Raw genomic sequence first — 22,744 nt, forward strand, 5'->3', positions numbered from 1 at the left:
GCACCTTCGGTCGCTCCCTGCTCTCTCGCCGCCGCCTCCTGAGTGGTAACCGCCCCGCTGCTTCGTCGCTGGCTCGCTGCTGCTAAGTCGCCGCCAAGGTGCAGATGCGCGCCATCACAGAGGAGACGACGGGAGGAACGTGAAGTCAGCGCCGGGGAGGAATGGAGAAGGCAGATCGAGAGAGAGGGAGATGTGGGATGGTGGCGACGCTAGTGCAAGGAGTTGCGAGAGGATAGGGTACGGGCGTGGGCCGAGGGGAACGAGGTTCCCTGTCGTCCGGTCGATTTCGAGGTATGCCTCGATTCCGGATAATGAGCGAATATTCCATTTCCTGAGACGGGTGGGTTCTGATTTGTTCGACTAACCATACGCGGGAATGAGCTGTGGGAATGGATCGGACCCATGACGTTCTATCTGGTCACAGCAACCAAACACACCCTTAGAGCTTGTGTTAGAGCTTGTGAGAGGTGCCCTAGAAACCCTTGTGAGCGAGAGCATTTCCACGGTTGCTCTTGCTTCGGTGCAAACAGTGGAGGAGGTATGCCACGTCACCTCAGCAAGCAAACCAAAATCCCCCGTGACCCCGACTCCATCCAGCCTGCCTCCCCACCCCTCCCCGGTTGCTTCCCCGTCCACCCCCCCCCCCCCCCCCCCCCCCCACCCACCTCACCTCCGCCGCCGCCGCCGCCGCGGCGATCTTTCTCGGTTCCCAGGTTAGAACCGCCTTCCCTCCCGATCCGGCTAACTGTCCCTCGCTACTCCACACAGGCGCTCGCGATCCATGGACTCCCGGTCGATCAACCTTCGGGGCTTCGCCGGAAGCGCAGGAAAAAATATCATGCAGGTGCACACCCCCTCCCCCCACGACCTTAATCGAACCCGTCCCCGACCGCTCCTGCTCCTCCCTGTCACCGACGCACCCTAGGTCGGAGCCCGACGAGGCGTTTCGCCGGTCGTATGAACGAGTTCTAGTCTCATAGGGTGTTATGCATTTTTTTTTCCGTTTTTTAGCATGGAATGCTTCATTCCGTTGGAGCTCGTGCTCTAGTAGCAGTTGGGCCAATGTGATGCCATGATTTCATCACAGGTTGGTGGAGCAAGTTTGATGTTTATTAACTCCATGTTCTGTTGGTGTTGTCTCACAGGGGATTGGGGGATTCGTTTTCGGCAACGAGGCGTCCGAGTCCAAGGAAGATAGGTAGGCAATTCGGCATGAAATTTGTGTTCAGTCGTGTAATCATACTTTTAGGCCTATTGTTGCCTGAAAAACATAGCACCTGATTGACATATGCCACTTTTAGCGAGTGACCCTCTAACTGCATTATGTTGTACAGCTACGTCGAGAGATTCCTTGACCGCATAAGCAACGGCACGATGCCTGATGATAGGAGGTCTGCCATGACTGAGCTACAGTCCCTCGTGGCGGAGAGCCGTTCGGCTCAGATGTCTTTTGGAGCTATGGGTATATCATTTCACTTGGGTCCTTGGTATTTGTACATTCATCTCTATGAGCGACTGATGTGTGATACATTCTTGCTAATTTGCAAAATAGGCTTCCCTGTCCTTCTCAACGTTTTGAAAGAAGACCGTGAGGATGTTGAGCTCGTCAGAGGTGCCCTAGAAACCCTTGTGAGCGCGCTGACTCCTATTGAGACGTCACAGGGACTGAAAACTGAGGTCCAACCGGCATCAATGAACTCTGATTTGCTTTCTCGAGAAACAGACAATATTTCTCTTCTCTTGAGCTTACTGGTGAGTTTACATTCTTTGCTTTTACTGCATGTAACTCGCTTTACCTGCTTCATCTGTCATGATTTATTTCTCCCTCCTGTTTGGTTCAAAGACAGAGGAGGATTTCTATGTGCGATATTACACAATCCAGCTTTTAACAGCGTTACTTACAAACTCGTTGAAAAGGTGCCCAGTAAGTCTTTTTCTGTTGGGATGCATCCACTACACTTTAAACCTTTTTAACTCCTTTTTATCCTTTTGGTGTTTCAGATTACAGGAGGCAATTCTATTAATTCCCCGTGGCATAACAGTTTTAATGGACATGCTTATGGACCGCGAGGTTTAGCACCAACCTCTTTTCTCCTCTTCCTCTAAAGAAGCACACATGCTATCCAGACATATCTATTGTGCTAATATCAGTTTTGCTTATCCTAAGTTATCCACGCAGTAGTAGTCTAATGCATGTGGAAACGGTTTATGGTTACAATGTGTGAAATCAGTTAGCAGCATGACTTTGATTTACAACATGAAGTAGAGATGTACAATCATGTTGATTTGGACCCTTATCTGTTCTTCTGAAGGAGTTGATATACGTGCTGTCACAAATAAATTATATTATTAGATGTTATTTACTCCAGTAGCACCTCCTCTATCTTAGGCTGCAGCATGGGTTAATTATTTGAAAAAGCTAAAAAATGCAGTTAATGCTGAAATTACTTTCTGATGGGTGCAATCCACAAGTCATGCTAAGTTATTGTTGAGTTCCCAGCAATCCAGCATCATCAATTTATAACATATTTTTATTGCTTTGTTTCTTTACTTGCCTGGTTATATAGCTCATATGGGTATCTTTGATGCATGTTGAAGGTCATAAGGAATGAAGCACTATTACTTCTTACTTATCTGACCAGAGACGCAGAGGTTACTCTCTCATATTCTTGGTTGATTTATTATGTTCCAGATATCAATTCGAACCTATATGTGTAATACTAAATGACTGGTAATTCACCCTTTCAGGAAATTCAAAAAATTGTTGTATTTGAGGGTGCATTTGAGAAGTTGTTTAGCATTATTGGGGAGGAGGGATTTTCTGATGGAGGCGTCGTTGTTCAGGTGATTATCCAGGAACCATATTATATGATCTGATCTGATCCATTGTGTACCCGAATTGTCTAAAAGTTCTGGTTGTTCAGTTTCCATTTGAAAGCTGTTTTTCAATTTGTATAAAACTTTGTTGTTGCTAATCTGTTCTTTTTTGTGGAGCAGGATTGCCTTGAACTTTTAAATAATTTAATACGGAACAATGCGTCCAATCAGGTATGTTTCTATCAAACAATTGTTTTGAAGTGTTAGATGGTCATATTTTCATTGACATTACTTTGTGCTAATATCAGATGCTTTTGAAAGAGACAATGGGCTTTGACCCATTGATATCAATACTAAAGATTAGGAGAGGCAGTGCATTCAATTTTACCCAACAAAAGGTACACCATTATAAAATCACCTATATAGCCTCACAGATAGATTACTCAAACTGACAAGTAGTTCTGTTTGGCCCAAAAAGCTTGTATTAACAATACTTCGCTGAAGTTAAAACTCTTGTCTCTTTAGACGGTAAATCTTCTCGGTGCCTTACATACTGTCGAACTGCTTTTGATGGGGGGCCCACCGGGTGAAACAGGTAAAGATACTAGCAAGATCACCAATCAAACTGCACTAGCTCAGGTACCCTTTTCTCCCTTTATATCTTTTCTAGTTGTCTACCTTATAACATTGAAGTAAGTTTCATCATATGGGCTTTACTAATAAATGACAGAGAAACATTCTTGACCATCTTCTATTATTGGGCGTTGAGAGTCAGTGGGCCCCTGTAGCTCTTCGCTGTACGGTGAGTCCCTTATAACAGTTGAGGTACCATGCAACTATATGTATGATAGTTTTACTAAGTTGTGTTGTTGGATGTTTGTACACTGTTCATTTTTTCCAGGCATTGCGGTGTATTGGCAGCTTGGTACTAAGAAATCCTCAAAATCTCGATTCTCTTGCAAGCAAGCAAGTCGGGGAAGAACCTCATGTTCAGCCTGCACTGAATGCGATCTTAGCTATAATCCTGCGAACCTCCGTAGCACAGGAATTTGTTGCTGCTGATTATGTCTTCAAGTGTTTCTGCGAGGTGATCTTTTTCCTGATATTTTTGCTGGTTCAAATAATCATGAACATGTTAGTAAGGAGATAAGGAGACATTAAATGAGGCAATTAGTATTTTTCATCATTTTGGTCAGATTTTCAGTTATAACTTAAGTAGAATATTGGCTATTCTTTCTGCTAAATTTTTGGTCTCCTTTGGCATATCAGTATGTGTAAGCACATAATAAGTAGGAGTTTTCTCTTTATGGAACAGACAAATCCCAATGGCCAGGCATTATTAGCATCAACTATTGCTCCACATCCAAACCAAGGAACTGCTACCCATGGTGCTTCTAGTGACATGCCATTTGGAAGGTTAGTCTATGGTCCTTCTGTTGCATTTAGTACAATGGGAGCATTATCTTTTGGCTCTAATTATGTCGTAATTTACTGCTGAGATCACCTATACCTACTGTACTAGAGATGGCCATTTCTGTCATCTCCATAACATGTCACTATGGTTGCTGCTGTTTCTGCCACACTTCATGATGCTTTCTGTAGTCTGAATTCTATCACTCATAAAATTGCACCTTCACTTATGTTACCATTGTAATGGCAGTGCACTTCTGCAAGCTCTGGTGTCAAGTGATGTTAATGGAGATATGGAGGTAATGTCTTCTAATACAAACGCACTATTCAACACACCAGATAGTAGATCTCTTTAAATTTGGTCCAAATGATTATAAATCAATGCCCTCTGCTGCTAGTTCTTTTGGACATATAAACAGTGCCATACATTCTTTCTTTGCTGTTTGACCTTGCTGTCATTCTGCCACCATTCTCCTCTTCAAATTTGATATATGCCTCTTCAGTTTATTTTATGACCAAGAGGCTGGATGCTGTGATCATTGTTCGAGTTGTTTTTCTATTGTATACATATATACGATGTAATCTGAATTGAAGTCCTCATTTAGTAGTGTTCTAAGGAAGTCTTATTGTCTAGTTTAGAATGAGAAAGTTGATTGTTCGAGATGTCATGTAATCAATACCTGCAGTTTTCCTCTCTCTTATCTGATTTAAAAATCTGACGATTGATCCTAAAATTTGCAGGCATGTTGCAGAGCATCTAGTGTTCTTACTCACATAATCAAGGACAACTTGCAATGCAAAGATCGCGTATGTTCCCTTGCAACTTTTCATTGTCTGAATTTTACGTGTACAAAGTAGGCTGGAGAACCAACTACCCACTGGCTGAGAATTAATTTTTGTGTAATTCCACTTGTCTGAATTGAACATATTGATGAGATTATCTAACAAATGGTTGAGTCTATTATTAATATGATTTTCTTGCATTGATTAACTGTTGAATTACAAGTTCACAACTAACATAAACCAATGCAGCTTCAATGGGTGGCTTTCTAACAACTTAACTTTTCAGGTATTGCAAATTCAGCTTGAAACACCTACGCCATCCTTGGGACGCACCGAGCCTCTCTTGCATCGGATTGTTACGTGTTTATCCTTTGCAGCTTTAGCAGGAGAGAATGACCAAAGCAGTCAATCAGAAGGATCATATATTCAGCCTGTTATTCTCCGGCTACTCATCACATGGCTTGCGGACTGTGCAAATGCTGTAAATTGCCTTTTGGAATCAGCGGTACACCTAAACTACATAATCGAGCTTGCTGCGAATAAACGTTTCACCGGTTGCGTCCGTGGATTAGCTGCTGTTGTTTTAGGTGCTTGTGTCCTCAATAATGCAAGCCGTGAGAAGGGCCGAGATGCCTTTGCTGTTGCAGATGCTATAAGCCAAAAGATTGGCCTTACTACATACTTTTTGAGGTTCGATGAGCTGCGGAAAAGCTTTCTTCACCTACCATCAGGGCAGCAGAACCACAAGCAGCTTTCACGGTCAAGTGCAAACAGTATGTCTGATTTCCAAGAGATTGAAGAGGAGGAAACAAATAAAGGCGATCAACATCCAGTCCTTTCGGAAATTTTTGATTCACAATTCGTTAGTTTACTCAGTAAGCTTGAGACTGATATTAGAGAATGTATAATGGATCTCTTCAGTCGAACAAAAACTGCAACTGCAGTTCTACCTGTTGAGTTGGAGCAGAAGAACGGGGAGGTTGACGGAGAGTATATCAAGCGGTTGAAGTCATTTGTAGAGAGACAGTGCAACGAGATGCAGGTTAGTTTCCTATTCATTACATTAATTCCAAGCAAAGAATTCATCTACCCAAACTAATCCTGCCATTCTCACAAAAAAAGGTTTTTGCACAATTTCTGATAATAGTTTACATGAGCGCCAAGTTGTGTATGAAAAAGAAATATCCTTCCACGTGTAAATACTGAGGTTCTGTTGGCATGATCTTAGCAACAAGTAATTGTTCTTGAATCAGTTTTTCGCTTCTATATTATGATGTGGTGAATAGAATTTAAGCCATAGAGGCCTGATTGGTTGAAACCTAAGAATACCTAAGCATGGCAAACTTTTTTGGCTAACTTGTAGCCAAGAAAAATGGAGCCACATGCTCAAGCTTAGCTGAAAGATGTTACTCTATGACGAATGGCCAATGGGCCATGCGGCTAATAAAGTGTGGCAAACCATAGATTGGGCAGTGAATGAAACATGGCCTAGCTTTCTTAGGCAAGCTGTGGCAAACTGTGCTTAATGAATGTTGGGCTAGCTCTGTAATTATAGCTTGTTCAGTTCTCAATAACAAAATAGGCCAGTATGGTGATCAATCGGCTGCCTGACTCAGTATTGCTGAGCAATAGCTGAAGAAAAAGCTGGTTTCCTGCAAAACTCAATATCACTGAGAAATACTCCCTCCGTTTCTTTTTACTCCGCATATAAGATTTGTTTGAAGTCAAACTAAGTAAAGTTTGATGAAATTTATATAAAAAATTATTAACATCTACAATACTAAAGTTATACGGTATGAAAATTAATTTCATAATGCATCTAAAAATATTGTTTCATATTGCGAATGTTGGTATTTTTTCATATAAACTTAGTAAAACTTTACAAAGTTTGACTTTGATCAAATTTTATATGCAGATTAAAAAGAAACGGAGGGAGATGAATGCTTCCCTTCTTTCACAAGCATAAAATATTTCATGTAACATGCTTATATATTCAAGAATATGCAAGTAACCCAGTTGATAATTTTTATCTTGGTACAAAAGGTCATAAATCCTAGTTCATAAGTTGATCAGTTTCGAAGCAACTGGTCGAATCAAGTAAACTGGTTACTGGCAGGTTGTGGTTGCTAGTAGCTTCAAGGACACCGTACTCTACCTGGTACAGAAATACGTAACAATATATTATTTGATTTCATTTTTCAGGACTTGCTAGGCCGAAATGCAATCTTAGCAGAAGATCTAGTGAGAACTGGTGGTGGCAGCACTTCAGATTCTTCTGAGAAACCGAGCAGTGGCCGAGAAAGGGTCCAAATTGAAGCCCTGAGACAAGAACTGGAGGGCACAGCACGGCGAATAGAGGTGCTCAGAACTGAAAAAGCTCAGATCGAAGCCGAAGCTAGCAACCAACGAAATCTTGCAGTAAAACTTGAATCTGATCTCAAGAGCTTGGCAGATGCTTACAACAGTCTTGAGCAGTCCAACTACCGCCTTGATGCTGAGGTGAAAACCTTGAGGCAGGGAGGCAGTGCTCCCTATCCGGACATAGAAGCAATAAAAGCGCAAGCCAAGGAAGAGGCAGAGAAGGAAAGTGAGGTGGAACTGAACGATCTACTCGTCTGCCTGGGACAGGAGCAAAGTAAAGTTGAGAAGCTGAGTGCAAGGCTGGCAGAGCTCGGTGAGGACGTGGACACCCTGCTGCAAGGTATCGGCGATGATGCTGCCTTGCCAGATGACGATGATGATGATGACGACGATGAAGACGACGATGAAAAGTAATGTGTTTTTGCTTCACTTTCATCTATGGTGTAACCTAGCATCATTTATTGAATCATGGTGATGTGGGCTTGTGATAACAATTGTACAGTGGAATGTTGGTGATGTGTAGACAAAGGTGGCCATTTCATTTCTAAGTTATTTATGGATGCTAAGACTAAACTGCTGACTCACCTTCTAGTTTAATTTGGTTATTTGATTTAAATTATATCATTTCAAGTAACTTGTAGCCTTTTCAAATGAAGACCTGACTTGAGTTAATCAAATTAATAATAAGTCATCTACACAGACAAGGAAAGAAAATCAGCTCACTGAGAAAGCAAGAAATGCAACAGCATTTGTAAATTACTTCAGTTATTAAGTTGACAATCATAAAGAAGTTGCTCTCAGTCGACTATCTACAGTAAATCTTTCAAACATCAATCCACGAAGCACAATGATTCACACACAGAACCTATTGTTACATATAGGCTCAACTATAAAATGGATGTACAAGCCAATTTACAAACCACAGCCCATAGATTTAGCATAAGTACATGATCATGAACTCGCCCCGCTTCTTGTTTTGAATACTAAGGATTATGAGGCTTCCTTGGCGTTACGGATCTTCCTTCCGCCGTCTGCAGCCGCTGCTTCAGATGGAACACCTCGACCTGATCAATCAGAAACAGTAAGATCATGAGTGTTCAGGAACAGAGTTCATTTATGTCAAAGTGTATGAAGTGTCAGACGATTTTGGGAGACTTTACACATTATTATGACGAATAAGAGTCTGATGCATCCTGAAAACCTATGCTGGCCTAAGAAGCACCGGCATTCTATTCTAAGTACTCCCGTCCCATAATATAAGACGTCCGTTCAAGGTCTCAAATACCTGTAGCTGGAACGTCCGCGACTGCTCTCCCGCCAAAACTCTGCGGGTGGAATGCATCTCCTGCAGGAGCAGCAAAACAAACTCAGAACAGAAAAAAATAAAGGCAGCCAAAATCATCATGCGCTAGGGGATCGTCCTTGCCTTTCGGGTCTCATCCGCGATGGCCTTGAGGAACGCCACTTCCCGCTCGAGGCGCACATTGTCGGCGTGCACGGCATTAGACAGGCTGTTAGACTCCTCCTGTGCCAACTCCAAGCCTGCTATCTTCTCCTTGAGCAGCTCAGCATCTTTCCCCCTACTGGCCAGCCTCTTCTCCAGCTGCTCCCTACTACTCATGACCAAGGACAGGTTCTTCTCTGCCTGCTCTTTGCTTGCCAGTGCGGCTGCAAGCTGGTCCTCAAGCGCCGCGTTCCTTCTGATCAAATCTGTTATTTTGTTGTTGTACAGATGGCTGATGTCTGAAGAGCTCCTGGCTATCCTCCTTCCACTTGGTCCTTGGTTGTCAGTATTTTCTTCCTTGACGGCTACAGTTCTGGCCATGTCAGTCCGAGTATCGGCCCCTGTCCTCTTGCTCCGGTGATCTTTCGGCTGCAAGAAACAACAAGCTATATACATGGCAACAAAGTATGTGCTTGTCTATTGACTTGGATGCGCGTCACTTACGGTGCTTGCTGGACATGAAGAACAGTCATCGACATCATTGTATTTGTCATCATCGATCAGTTTCTCAAGCTTTTGGGCTAAGCTGCTGCAGTCTTCTACCTGACCATACTTCCTGTGGAGCGAAGTGCCCAGAGCTCCATGCTCCTCTCTAGACGCACGCTCGACTGTAGAGGCGAGACTGTGCCTTGCAACAGAACTATTAGAGTACAAGGGAGCACATTTGTTGAGATGCCCGGCGAGCTCTTTGGTGCTTGGAGAATATTCATACAGCAATGGGTCTACATCTGGGGCAGACCGCCAGCTATAAGAATGGTCGTTTTGCAGTACCACCAGTACTTCAACCTACAGATAACCACAGAGATGTTCAGTGATGCATCTCAATTTGACATCAAAACTCTTACATTCAAATGTTTCAGTATATTCAGGTGCAGGCAATTGACATGTTGATGAGACAATTACACAAACTTCAAGAATTAGAAAGCAAGTGCCAAATATACTCAAGGGATTTGAGAGAGAAAAAAATATGTTATGAAGAAAATGTGAGCACTACAACGCTGATAAAGTTGCTCGTTGAAAAAAAAGTTGCTCGTTGAAAGCCTTTAGAACACGAGGAGAAGTACACACTGCCATCATATTTGTTCAAAATGAGAATGCAACTCGTCAAAGTGACACAAGAAAATGCTCGATGGTAAAAGTTTCACCTTGTCGGATGGATCTTTTTTGTTTCCTCCAAAAGCAACAAGAACGATCTTGTCCCTGTGGTACAAAGGAACCATGCTGAAACCCTGCATGAACCAAGCAAAAATCGGTTCATGTGATAAAATGAGATAATATGATAACTAGTTGGCCTGTGGAAGTATTATACACTAGAACTGCACTTTGTACATGGTTTTGTTTCTGCAAGAAGTTTTGCTCTAGACATAAATATTTCAACTATTGTGAGCGACAAGTCCAGAACACAAACATGAATATCATTTCTGTACTTTAGTATTGCTTCCTTAGAACACAATCGGAGTTGCATTTTAGTACCATCATAAGAGAGGCAAGCATATATCTAGTGGCTTACTTTCTTTGTAGTAATTGAGGAACTAGGCGGTACTGCACGAACAGTCCACTTCGATTCTAGAACATCAAAAACCCAGGTTTCCGCTTGTCCTGAGAATTTGATTTCTTGTTAGAAGTTCCCACATGACATGGACACGGCATTCTTCTAAAAATGCACGCCGTGCACATATGAACCAGAATCTATCTACTCATCTTTCAAATGTTAGGCATAAAGTGAAAGCTTGAAACATACGTTTCTTCTTGCTTCCACCACCAGTAATGTACCACTTAGTTCCACATAGAGCTCCACTACAACCTGCTCGAGGCGATGGGTGAGGACCATTTGTCTTCACCCTTGACCATACCATCTGACAAGAAGATAGATACTTAAAGAACCATTAACATGCATCATACCGAGTGACATAATTGGTGATGTAATCAAGTAACCTCACGAAACTTACTGTCTCAAAATCTAAAGAAAATAGATCATTCAAGGTCTTGGATTTCGAGTGGCCTCCAAATATTAAAAGGATCCTATCATCATACAATGCAGCAACATGATTGGATCTAGGAGAAGGTCCGGAGCCTCTGCAACAAGCAGCATACAAGAATGCATGTTAAATTCAAATAAAAATTCTAAAACTAGAATGCTTCTTGATGAAGAGTATTAGGCAGTGAAAGATTATCAATGATTATAACTAACTTACATCCTAAAAATGTAACCATGAAGCAAATTTGAATAAGAAATTCTACTGCACAGGATTCTTCGGAATTCAGAAGGATGACTTACTTATAGTTCAAAGGAAGCCATGTCGATGACTTGAGATCGAACATGTGAAGATCATGTCGCTTCTTTCCTTTCGCGTCCTCACCACCAAAAAGTATCAACGTAGCGCCTGCCCTGGTCACTGTGTGGCCACTTCGAGCTGCCTAAAATCCGAACCACAAACAAACTCTGTCAGGTCAAATGGATATTTAACCGCAGCATAGCACTCAATACTTAATAACTTACAGGGATATCACCCTTGGCTTCCATCAGTGACCAAATCTCCGTTTCAGTATTGAAAGCCCAAACTGCAGCAAACACAGGTTGTGTAATCTATCGGGCAGAGGAGGTTACCATCATATAAATCCAAGGGCTGTGGAAGTGTGAGAACCTGATAAACGATCAGTAGCAGGCTCACTTTTGCCTCCAACAAGAATAACGCTATTCCCCCACGAAACCTGTACATCGAAAGGATCAAGCTTAGCTATTTCTCTATCAAGCCACATTCGTGTATTTCAGTTGTCAGGTCCATTGCAAAAAGTGGCCCAACGAAAAAATAATTATAAGATGACTAGTAGCCAATTAACTTGATAAAGCTAATTTGTATTAAGAATTAGATAGTGAGAATTGCAACAATAGTGAGCTACAAGAGGTATACCATACAATGACCTTTGCAGGCTGGCAACTTGGAAGTAGATCGAATTGGCGATGGAAGAACTTTCGGGGTGGTAGAATCCCATGTAAGCTTCTCCAGATTCAATATCTGATGAACATAAAGGTATGATCATAATGTCAATTGCCGAATAACATGATACTCCCTCCGTTTACAAATATAAGATGTTCTAATTTTTGTGTGAATCAGATGTATATAGACACCTTTTAGTGTGTTTGTTCACTCATTTCAGTCCGTATGTAGTCCATATTGAAATATCTAAAACATCTTATATTTGTGAACAAAGGGAGTATTTCCTAGTAGGGAGTCCATAACAACACATAAAACCACAATTACCTTTGTATCATCCAACAACTGGTGACCAGAATCACCACCAAAAACTACCATCTTGCTGCCTACAATGGCTGCCGCGTGCTGTTGCACACACATATCGACATTCTGATGAGGGCTGTGAACTTGATCACAGTTAAGAGTTCATAGTTTAGGTTGTTGCTTACAGAGAAACGAGGAGCAGGTTTGTCGCCCTCTGTGGGCAACACCGCCCAATTCTCCGAGCTATCCAATGCACGGGCATCGAGATCAAATGAATCAGAAGAGCAGCGATAAGCAAGGTCATCTGCACGGCCACTCACCGATGCTGTGATCGGGTCACCGCCCTGAAACAAACCAATGTGCTTATCATCCAAATGTGCCACAAATATAACAAAACTAACAATAGATATAAGTACTTTAGTCACAGAGGCGCTCACATTTGACAGGCTGACGTGCCCCCCAGGGCTCCTAGAGCCGTGCAAAGGATCACTCTTGTGGCCCTTGGACCTGCATAAGTCTTGAGATCATCACTCTCGGCTTTCCTTTGCGAGAGAATCATCTCTAGTTATTCTTGAAGAAGGTACAGCCATGAAAGATAAAAGAGCAAAAGAATAACAAGAAGCTAAATACGATTAATTATAGCAAGAATATTCAGACCTCAAATGTGAAATTTGATTTCAGTAAGTTCAGGAACTACTAGACAGTGTGCATAGGCTAACCGCACATTACAAATATATGTGGCTTCTTAAATTTAAATTTGCAATCCTCCAAGTTTTATCATGAAATTAAATTTCACCAAAATTTGTCATTAGATCACATGTCACCAAATTTTATCATTAAGTACGAGATAGGACATTTCACTTTCTTTCACAATATTTCTAATCATGACTCGACCACCATGAAAGGGAATTGCTCACTCCCTTCAACCACGTTTTCACTTATGCTTAGTCAAGTGAGGATTTCATTCGAAGTAAGCACCATCTTCAAAACTTCTCGGGATCCAGAGTTTTTGGATTAAAAGGTACCCCCTCTGTCCCAAAATATAAGAATGTTTTTCATACTACACTAGTATGAAAAACGCTCTTATATTTTGGGACGGAGGGAGTACATTTCACCAAATTTAGTCATTAGATTATATTTCACCAAAAGAATCATTAGATTTTCACCATTTTCTCATCGTTTGCACAATAAAGTTACCATTGGATTTACATTTCACAAAATTATATCAGCACTGCTTGTCTGAACATGGTACAGTCCATTAAAAGAAAGAAAGAAGAAGCTTCTCACCAGAAACCATCACTCCAGTACCATATGCAAACCCAGTGTTTATTAAATCAACCAAAATGGGCAATTGGTACTGAATCGAATAAGGTCCAGGAGCTTAATAATTGCCAAAATGGGAGGTGTACCTTCCAAGCTTCATTCGCCGGCGCGAGAAAGCAAACATGTTTGGCTTCCTATTTCTCCCAAATTGGTCCTAGAAGCAGACCGCCGGGCCGCACATTATATCCCCTGTCACCTGCAGACAAGTCAATGCAAGAAATCAGTTTAAAAAAATGGTGGTAAATGGGGATTTGGTGGAGTGGGTGGGCTTGCGCACACCAAATCACGGCGGAAATCAGGGGAACGAGGCGACAGACGAGACCAAGAAGGAAAAATAAAGAAATAATCGGGCAATTATTTCCCTTGGGGGTAAGTTTGCCTCGTCCTGGGATTTCGAGCAAGAAAAACAAATCACCGAAGGAATGGGGTGAAAATCATCCACGCAACAGTGAAAAAATTGGGCAGGAAGAGAAGAAGGATCAAGGGACACCAGCTCTTGTTTTTTGGGGAAGAATGGCCAAGAAGAGCCACATTCCTTCCCTTTTTTTTACCTCCAAAGAGGAGAAGAAGAAGAAGGAGAAGATGCATTGCTGTTGCATATACCAGATCAAAAGAGAGATGGAGAGGGATTCATCAGAAAATAAGAAGGAATTTGCTCAACCACCAGACGCACGAAATCGTCACCGAGGGAGAAGGAAGAACAGGAGAAGTGCTCGAGCTACCTCTGTCTGCAGCGGAGCGAGAGGATCCACTGGCACTGCCGCTGGCGATGGCGATGTCGCTGGCGTGGTGGAAGGGAAGGGGAGAGGAAACGGGTCGGGGGAAGCAGCCGAAGCTGGTCCTGCGCGCTCGGGACTACGGCCGTGGACCGTGACAGTGAGAACTGGAAAGGTTGATCCGTAGCGGCCGGCAGTGGCAGCAGAGCTTTTCAGCTCACTGATTTCACCATGCCCTTTTGGACCGCCTGCAGGAAGGATCTCCGTGGAAATCTCGTGGGATCCGTAACCTGTCTCGTCCTAAATGCTGCTAATTAAATACCATTGCGCTGGCTGGCTACACGCTCCAAAGTCCAAACACACGTCATTCCATTCTCACGCTTACAACTTGCGCGATGGATGGATGGATGGAGTACCATTTTGAGGATAAATGCTGCCGGTTATTACTATTCCAAAAGTTTAAATGTACTATAGGGAGGATATCCGGGCGTTGCTGTTGCAATATATATGAATCAGATTTGCTGAAACATGGACATTTTTATTAATAATATCAGAACTGAACTAAAAATACGTGTAATTTATTGTATATGAAGATGGGAAATGCATATCTTAGCGAATATATTTAGCATAGGAAAATGACGAATATAGCCGCAAAACATTTATTAAATATATCTATAGCATAGCAAAATGAAGATGGCTAAATATTTTCTGAGGTCAATGAGGCGGGCTCTTCATCATGCATGGTTGGAGATAAATACGATAGTGCAGATCATATAGGACACATTAATATTCAAGATGTAAATTTTCACGGTCATATTTAGTACAAATATTTCATGATAAATCAAAATAAATTTATCATTTCAGTAAGATATGCATTTTTCTCTCGGCGTATTGACTTTTAGACGAAAGACACAACATGCCCATCTTGATAATCGACCAGTTTGTAACTCATGATTTGTTTTCCGAACATAGAAAATATGTGTGATTGGAAATGTAGTTTTCAACAAAGATTGAAACAACATGGAGAATTCTACCTGCCACCACCCTTGTTTCTTGATGTTATCTGAGCATATGTGCTTTAGGAATGCATCTATTGACGCAAGAGCATCGCTACACTCATGCGATGTTTTGGATACTATATATCAAATTGATGCTCCAAACAATTCTTCTCGAAGTCCAAACTGATGGAGTGAAACCGGTAATATACCTCCTATTGCCTAGAAAAATGTTCTTACAAAATCTTTTTGCAAGGTTGTTGAGGAAGAACTGGAGGAGAAACTTGAAAAAAAAGAAGTATAAGGAGATCTTGGCCAAAGTGCATTTGTCCAAGGAGAAGGAATCTCCCCCAGGGTTTCCAAATGATGGACAGGCTACTAAAAATTCAAGGGGTCTTGGCATAGTTAGTGCTAGGGCTAAAGCTGGTTATTTTCAGACTTTCCATCACTTTTGTAATAAGAGCACTTTGTGGATAATGCCTATCAGGTGTAAGACTTGTTCAATGATATGTAATATGATTTTGTTACTCTGTTGCACCTTATTTTCTTATTTTGCCTCTCTAAATGGTTGATCGGACAAGTGCTGGGGCTTGTTTGCAGTTACCGTACTCAGCTATGTGCCCACGAATAGTTCAAGAACATGTAACATTTTGAATTGGAACATTAGAGGGTTGAATGCCCAGAAAAAATGGTTGGCCTTACATAAAAAAATAGAAGAAAGTGATGTTGATATTATACGCCTGCAGGAAACAAAAAAATAACTTTTTTGACATGGCCTAGATCAGAAGCTTTTGCCATTCCAAATTTAATGATTTTTCTTTTGTACCTTCTATTGGTGCCTCTGGAGGTCTTTTAATTTCTTGGAATGGGAGTAACTTTGAGGGTGAGGTGCTTTTCTAGAACAATGAGAGTTTATTAACAGGTTTTCTGGTATCCGTATGGCCATTGATATTAATTGGATTGTCATGAGAGACTTCAATTTTAGTAGGGATTCATCAGATAGAAACAAACATGGAGGAGAAGTAAATGCAGTGTTAATTTTCAATGAAGCATCAACAAGTTGGGTCTGGTGGACTCGCCTCTTAAGGGTAGAAAATATAGCTGGAGCAACATGCAAGAAAGTCCTCTACTTGAAAACGTGATTGGTTGTTTACCTCCGCCGCTTGGATGACCTCATATCCTGACACCTTTGCTCTGCCCTTAGCTAGGCCTATTTAAGATCATCTTCCATGTATGATAAAAGTGGGTACTTCTATCCCTAGGGCCAAAATTTCTTGATTTGAAAATTACTAGATTCAACACAACTCTTTGGAAGATGTGGTTCCCAATGGTCGGAACGTTCCAGTAGGATTTTTCGATTCTGCAAAAAAAGTAAATGCAAAGTGTAAAAACTTGAGAAGAGCTCTTAAAATTGGGGCAAAAAGTCTCTATTCACTTAAGGCACAATTTGAAGCTTTGAATGGCTACATCTTCTTGCTGGACCTTTTTGAAGAATTTAGAGACCTCAGTATCATGGAGTGGAACTGTAAAAATATTCTAAAAGAGGAACTTCTCCGATTGTTCAAAAATCAGAAGATATACTGGAAATAAAGGGGCAAAAATTAAAGGTGTCAAATTTGGTGATGAAAATACTAAATTCTTCCATGCTAGAGCTACTATTAATCACAAGCACAATCACATTATCATTCTAAAAAAATGAAGACCAAGTTGATATCTCTGAACATGCACGCAAAGCAGCCATTCTATGGGATGCTTTCAGAAAAAGACTAGGGAATTCTGAGGAAACTAACATGCACTTTGATCTACCTTCACTTTATGAAGAGCAACATGACCCTGCAATCTTTGATGATATTGAAAAACCTTTTACTGATGAAGAGATCAATAATGTGGTAAAGGATCTGCTAAAAGATAAATCTCCTGGCCCATGTGGTTTCAATAGTGAATTCTTTAAAGCTTGACGGGATATCATTGGGCCTGGCATCAGAAATTCGGTACATGGCTTCTTTCATGGAAATGTCAACCTGGAAAGCATTAATTCCTCTTACATCACTCTCATTCCAAAGGTGGCAAGCCCAATTACGCAAAATGATTTCAGGCCAATTTCACTGATTAGCAGTTACCCTAAAATCACCACCAAATTACTTGCAAACATGCTGCAAAAGGTGATCCTGAAATTAGTGCATATCAATTAGTATGGTTTGTTCAAAGATAGAGCTATTCATGACTGCCCTGGCTGGGCTTATGAATATCTTCACAAATGTCACACGTCTGGAACAGCCGTGGTGGTTCTTAATTAGACTCCGAAAAAGCTTTTGACATTATTGAGCATAAGGCCATCATTCAGATCTTACAAGCAAAGGGCTTTGGACCAAAATGAATTCTTTGGATGAAAATGTTATTGACTTCAGCTTCATCAAAGGTGTTTCTTAATGGTGTCCTTGAAAATAAATTTATTTGTAAGAAGGGTGTTAGACAAGGTGATCCTGTTTCGCCACTACGTTTTGTGCTTGTTGTAGATTTACTACAATCCCTCTTGAAAAAAGCAATGCTGCAAGGTCTATTTAGCTCCCCACTACATCTTACATCATGCACTGACTTCCCAATTGTGCAATATGCTGATGACACCCTGGTATTAATAGAGGCCGACACCAAATAACTGTTGTGTCTCAAGGCCCTGCTCAACACTTCTGCCGATGCCATAGGTCTTAAAGTGACCTACAACAAGTCAAATTTAATGCCAATTAACTTGTTTGGAGAGAGAATTGAGTTACTCACCAAGACATTGAACTGTTCTAGAGGTACTTTTCCCTTCAAATACTTGGGCCTTCCTCTTGGACTACAAAAGCCTACTGTTGAGCAATGTCTCCCTCTGGTTAACAGAATTGCCAAAAAATTAATGGGAATATCTACATTATGACACAAGTTGGCAGATTACTTCTGGCAAAATCAATTCTTGCATACTTGCCCATATTCTTCATGTGCTGCCTGGATTTACCTGAAACCATTAAAAAGTAGATTATTAAATACCTCGGACATTGTCTTTGGAGAGGGTCTGACTTAGAGGATCATAGACCTAGTTTGCAGGCCAAAGAATCAGGGTGGGCTAGGCATAAAAAATATCCGCATCCAAAACAAAGCACTGAGGATGAAAAACATGCATAAATTCTTCAATAGACACAACATACCATGGATCAATCTCTTGTGGGAATCATACTATTCTTATGGGAAATTACCCGGGAAACAATTGATTGACTCCTTTTGGTGGAAGGCCCATTTAGGTTTGATTGGCATGTACGAAACAATGGCTAGATGCAATGTTGGGGATGAAAATTCTGCTTATTTTTGGACTGATTTGTGGCACATAAGCTGCCTCCAACATTGCTTCCCACACCTGTTTTCTTTTGCAAGGGATTCTCTCATCACTATCCATACTCCTATCCATGGAGAATATTTAGAGGATTTATTTCACTTACCTCTTATAGTACAAGCTTATGAGCAATTCCTACAACTAGAGATGATCTATGATGACCTAAAAGGTTCTGAATTCAAAGATTGCACTGACACTTGGAGCTTTATTTGGGGAACTACCAACTTATCTTATACAAGGGCTTATAACATCATGATTGGAATTAAAATAGTGCCACCTCATTTCCAATGGATCTAGAATAGCTCATGTCAACCAAAACAGGAAGTTTTCTTCTGGATGGTCTTACATGATAGAGTGAATATCGGAAACTTGGTGAGAAGGAAACCATTTTACCTTGATCTTAGAATTGTGCCCTTAGAGACTGTCAAGTGGAGGAAACTTTATTCCACCTCTTTTGGTAATGCCCTTTTGTAGTAAGATGCTGGGACTACGTTTCCCCAACAAAGACACTCCCATGGGCATGTTGGAAACTCTTTAGGATATGAAATCAAAGCTTAATGTACCATTCTCCATGGAGATCTTGATTCTTGACACGTGAGCAATTTGGATTACCAGAAACAATCTAATCTTCCACCAGATCATCCCCTCTTTTCAAAGATGGAAGAAACTTATTTTCAGGAACTGCAATGACTGAGACACAAAATGAAAAGGAAGCATGCCACTTTGTATAATTTTGGCTGGACAGCTAGTTGTAAATTTCTTTCTTTGTTTTATAGTCTTGTTTGTTTCTTCTTTCTCTTTCTTTCTATCTTTATTTTTTCCTTTTCTTCCTTTTATTTTCTTCTTTATTTTTCCCTTTTTATTCTCTTTACTTTGTAATGGCTTATCTCAAGCCTTATAAGACATTTTATTTAATTATTTAAAAAGTTGCAATAGGGCATTGCTCTACTGTGTATATATAGTCAACAAAAAAGAAGCGGGTAATATATTTCAACACTCCTCCTCACGTCCAGTCTTTTTTAGTCCTTACGCGTGGGATAAATGTAGGCCGCAAAATATTTTTCTACTACTACATTGATAGAATCTTGAACCGAAGACCTCCTGACTTTGATAACATATTGAATTTATGCTCCAGCCAATTCTTTCAGAAGTACGAACTGGTGAAGATAGGCATACAATATATATCAACAAATATGAGTTCCATATGACAAATAATCTGATCCGTCCATCAGATCGGTGTGTGGGCTTGTGGCCATCCATGCAATCATTGTACGAAAGTCAGACACAAAACACCATACACACAGTGATTCCATCAACGTGATATGTTTGTCGGCTTATAGATTATCGACTTTTGTAGGAACACTTCTTTTGGTTACTGGAAGATTGATGTTTTTCCTTTGCGATGGAAAAACTTTACAATTATTTCAAACCGTTGCAAATTTGGTCTTTTATAGTTTTTCACGAGAGGTAGGATGCTAAAGATGACACTAGATATGACGAGTTAGGATCTTGTTGTTTTGCTTTTGATGTCTGTTGTTGCTCTTTCTTTCCCTAGCTAGTCTGTTTGCTTTCTGTTTTGTTTGCCTTGTACTTTGCATCGTCTTGCTGACTTATTCTATTACATAACGACGCATATTTGGATGTATGTTTAAGAAAAAGGAAAATTAGAAATGAAGATTTTGGAGGTCTTGGATATACTTTTTGGACCTAAAAGAATCTCTTTTCATGAGAGGTAGATAGTTGTTAATAACATTAATTTGTACAAAGCATTTTGGTCGAGAAATACTATTGCCCACTAACATCATACACAAGCCCAAAGTCAGCGTGCAATTATTTTTGATCTCATATTCAGTGAACCATGTATGAAACTACAAATCTTGATGTGCGTGCGACCCTATTTGGAACACAAGATAGGAAAAAAATACCGGAATTAGATGTCATGTCTTATAAATTTCTGCAAGGAATCTCCTGCTCCTCCAGCCCATCCCGTCGCTCCCGCGATCGACAGGAGGGAAAACCTAGCCGCCGTCGGGGTCTCCCCTGCTTCATTCTCCTCCCTCGCCATTGCTAGATGGGACAACTAAGCGAAGTCCGACTGCTGGCGGTAGCAGGAATCTATCGTCCTCTCGTGTGGTGGACTCGGCACGGGCTAGGGCAACTAGGCCAGAGTGCGGCGCCAGTGGTGTGGCAAATGCGCATCGGACGACGTGTGGTGAAGCGTGCTCTGGATCAGCGGAGGCGGCTTCGTGGTGGCTAGATCTGACCCATGGGAGGAACGAGTTGCGGTTGGTTGACTACATCATGGTCATGGAGGCTGCTCATCGTGGCGGTGTCTCCCTGCCTGGCGTGGCCTTTTGACAATGCGACGGTGGATGTCGGGGTGGCGGCCTTGGGCATCGGATCTAGTGGTGGCCTTCTCATCACAGTGATGGGAGGTCAAGCACGCCTGACTATGGGGCGGCATGTGAGGGATTCTGGACCTAGCGCTCGGATTTGACGTCGTGACGATGGTTGCCATTGCATGGGCGACGAAAACTGCCAATGCGGTGGTGGGTTCTTCCCTGTAGCACCCGGAATCAAGGTGGTGGCGGACTCCATGGTCGTGCGGGCGACGCGAAGTCTGGATCTCGAGGTGGTGACGACTTTCTGAGGCTGGTGTGGTACGGGACGTTGTTACCTCCTTTTAGTGATCCGAAAATGGAATAGAAAGTACCCCCACCTATTTCCCCAGAAGTGACCCTGGGTTATCAAACTCGCAAGAGGAAGGTCCCTTCAAGCTAGGGTCTCTAGCAAGTTTTTGTTAAAGAACAATTCCAGCTTTTGACTGGATCAAAATCAAGCAACCTGGAATAAAACATTTATAATAAGAAGTGCTATGGGTATGAGGTCTTAATGCTTACAACCATGCATTTTTGTTGGAACCAGATATGATCTTAATTTGTGCGCTGGAAGTCACCATCGAGATGTGCTTGTTAGGAACTGAAGTGGGGGATGTGTCCAAATTACATCTTGACCGACACGAGTCCTGCATCAAGAATCAGTTGTCCAACCGAACGCCCTATCCGTCATGCGGGGTTGCCTTGATATTTAAGAATATAATAATCAGTCAGGAGCTTTGGGTGTTTCATGACTACTACCTCATGAATCCCTAGAGATTGGATCCGTGTTACCGTACTAAACCTTTCTGTCATTGGTGTTCAGAATAACACTTCATGGTCTCCCTGCCCTTAGCCTCTCTGAGGATCGCTATCCACAATCCTATGTACGTGAAGGGATGAATAACGCAAATGAGACAAGAGACATCTACGGAACATTTTTTTCCACACATAAGGGACATTAATTCAAAGCACTTCCATTGGTACCCATAATAAATACTAAGGGTTGCAAGGACCTTGCCTCAACCCATACCTTATCGAACTACTCACACATGGAGATCAGATCACACAAAGAACACATCTTGGAGATTGGTTGATTGGTAATATGTCTTACAATGAATGTCATGTGCGATGCACGATTACAAGTTTGATCTAGAGGAAGATGAAATATGGTGGTGATGGTGGCTATGGAGATGGAAATGGAAGTGGCTAGGGTTGACGGAGATATATGAAGATGACTCTATTTTGGCTTCGCTCAGGAACGTTTTGTTGACATTTCGGCCTCGAACCCTTTATAAAAGTTGTTCAGGTGGACGAGAGGCCTCGGTTTCCATGCCATACGACCTCTCATGCGAGTGGCCTCGATCTCATGAAACACCGTCTTTTGTGCTATTTCTTCTGGTGCGCCTTGTCCATATTTCTTCTATCTCCTCCTTCACTTCTTTCCATGTTCTCACTTGATTTCGTCCATATTTAGCCCATTTCCCGTGGAAGACATGAAAGAGAGGACTTGTGGAATCCTTTGCATTCGTTAGTCATAGTAGCAATATCTCATTTTAATTTAAATATCTCGGTTTAAGTAAATGAGTGTAAAAAATGACTCATCAACTCCCTCAAGTTTAAACTTGATCATCCTCGAGCAACATAGAGAGAAATCCGAATCATAAGGAACTCAGTAGTTTAAACCGAAATAATGAGAAGGTCTTGGTTACTTGCGATCGGTACACCTAGATAGCCCTCCGCTTCTTGACCTGAGAACTTAGTATAGCTGTAGGGGTGGCATGGTTATTATGCAAGTGTTAGTGAAGCAAAGATAATCAACTCAATGTTTTTGCTCTACTAGATAAAACAACT

At 41.5% G+C, this 22,744-nt stretch overlaps 2 protein-coding genes across 4 annotated transcripts; one reads left to right on the forward strand and one right to left on the reverse strand.

Moving 5' to 3' along the window:
- The first annotated feature begins 644 nt into the window (after positions 1–644).
- GC6 (golgin Putative 6) lies at positions 645–7,944 on the forward strand. Of its 2 annotated transcripts, XM_087525683.1 has the most exons (18): positions 645–844; positions 1,146–1,198; positions 1,335–1,462; positions 1,553–1,752; positions 1,844–1,917; positions 2,002–2,071; positions 2,599–2,652; positions 2,749–2,844; positions 2,998–3,048; positions 3,126–3,215; positions 3,343–3,456; positions 3,548–3,619; positions 3,719–3,904; positions 4,133–4,233; positions 4,478–4,526; positions 4,969–5,034; positions 5,297–6,052; positions 7,213–7,944. In XM_087525683.1, exons 1-18 carry the CDS (start codon positions 782–784, stop codon positions 7,783–7,785), a joined length of 2,796 nt encoding a protein of 931 aa, XP_087381809.1. In that variant the 5' UTR covers positions 645–781; the 3' UTR covers positions 7,786–7,944. The 2 variants fall into 2 exon arrangements, with proteins under 2 accessions (XP_087381809.1, XP_087381808.1); XM_087525682.1 differs by having other exon boundaries at positions 1,844–2,071.
- A 150-nt stretch (positions 7,945–8,094) lies between these two features.
- Positions 8,095–14,447, reverse strand: LOC125508191 (uncharacterized). Of its 2 annotated transcripts, none has more exons than XM_048672797.2 (17): positions 14,160–14,447; positions 13,524–13,633; positions 12,552–12,621; positions 12,300–12,458; positions 12,139–12,216; positions 11,788–11,892; positions 11,521–11,587; positions 11,376–11,437; positions 11,154–11,293; positions 10,825–10,951; positions 10,617–10,731; positions 10,386–10,474; positions 10,021–10,104; positions 9,320–9,661; positions 8,798–9,244; positions 8,657–8,716; positions 8,095–8,435 (listed from the first exon to the last, which is right to left on the reverse strand). In XM_048672797.2, exons 2-17 carry the CDS (start codon positions 13,559–13,561, stop codon positions 8,355–8,357), a joined length of 2,064 nt encoding a protein of 687 aa, XP_048528754.2. In that variant the 5' UTR covers positions 13,562–13,633; positions 14,160–14,447; the 3' UTR covers positions 8,095–8,354. The 2 variants fall into 2 exon arrangements, with proteins under 2 accessions (XP_048528754.2, XP_048528755.2); XM_048672798.2 differs by lacking the exon at positions 14,160–14,447 and adding an exon at positions 14,041–14,061.
- Between the last annotated feature and the right edge of the window lie 8,297 nt (positions 14,448–22,744).

The sequence above is a fragment of the Triticum urartu genome, chromosome 5A, assembly GCF_056163025.1.
Source record: "Triticum urartu cultivar PI428250 chromosome 5A, HENAU_Tu73, whole genome shotgun sequence".
NCBI classification, from domain to species: domain Eukaryota; kingdom Viridiplantae; phylum Streptophyta; class Magnoliopsida; order Poales; family Poaceae; genus Triticum; species Triticum urartu.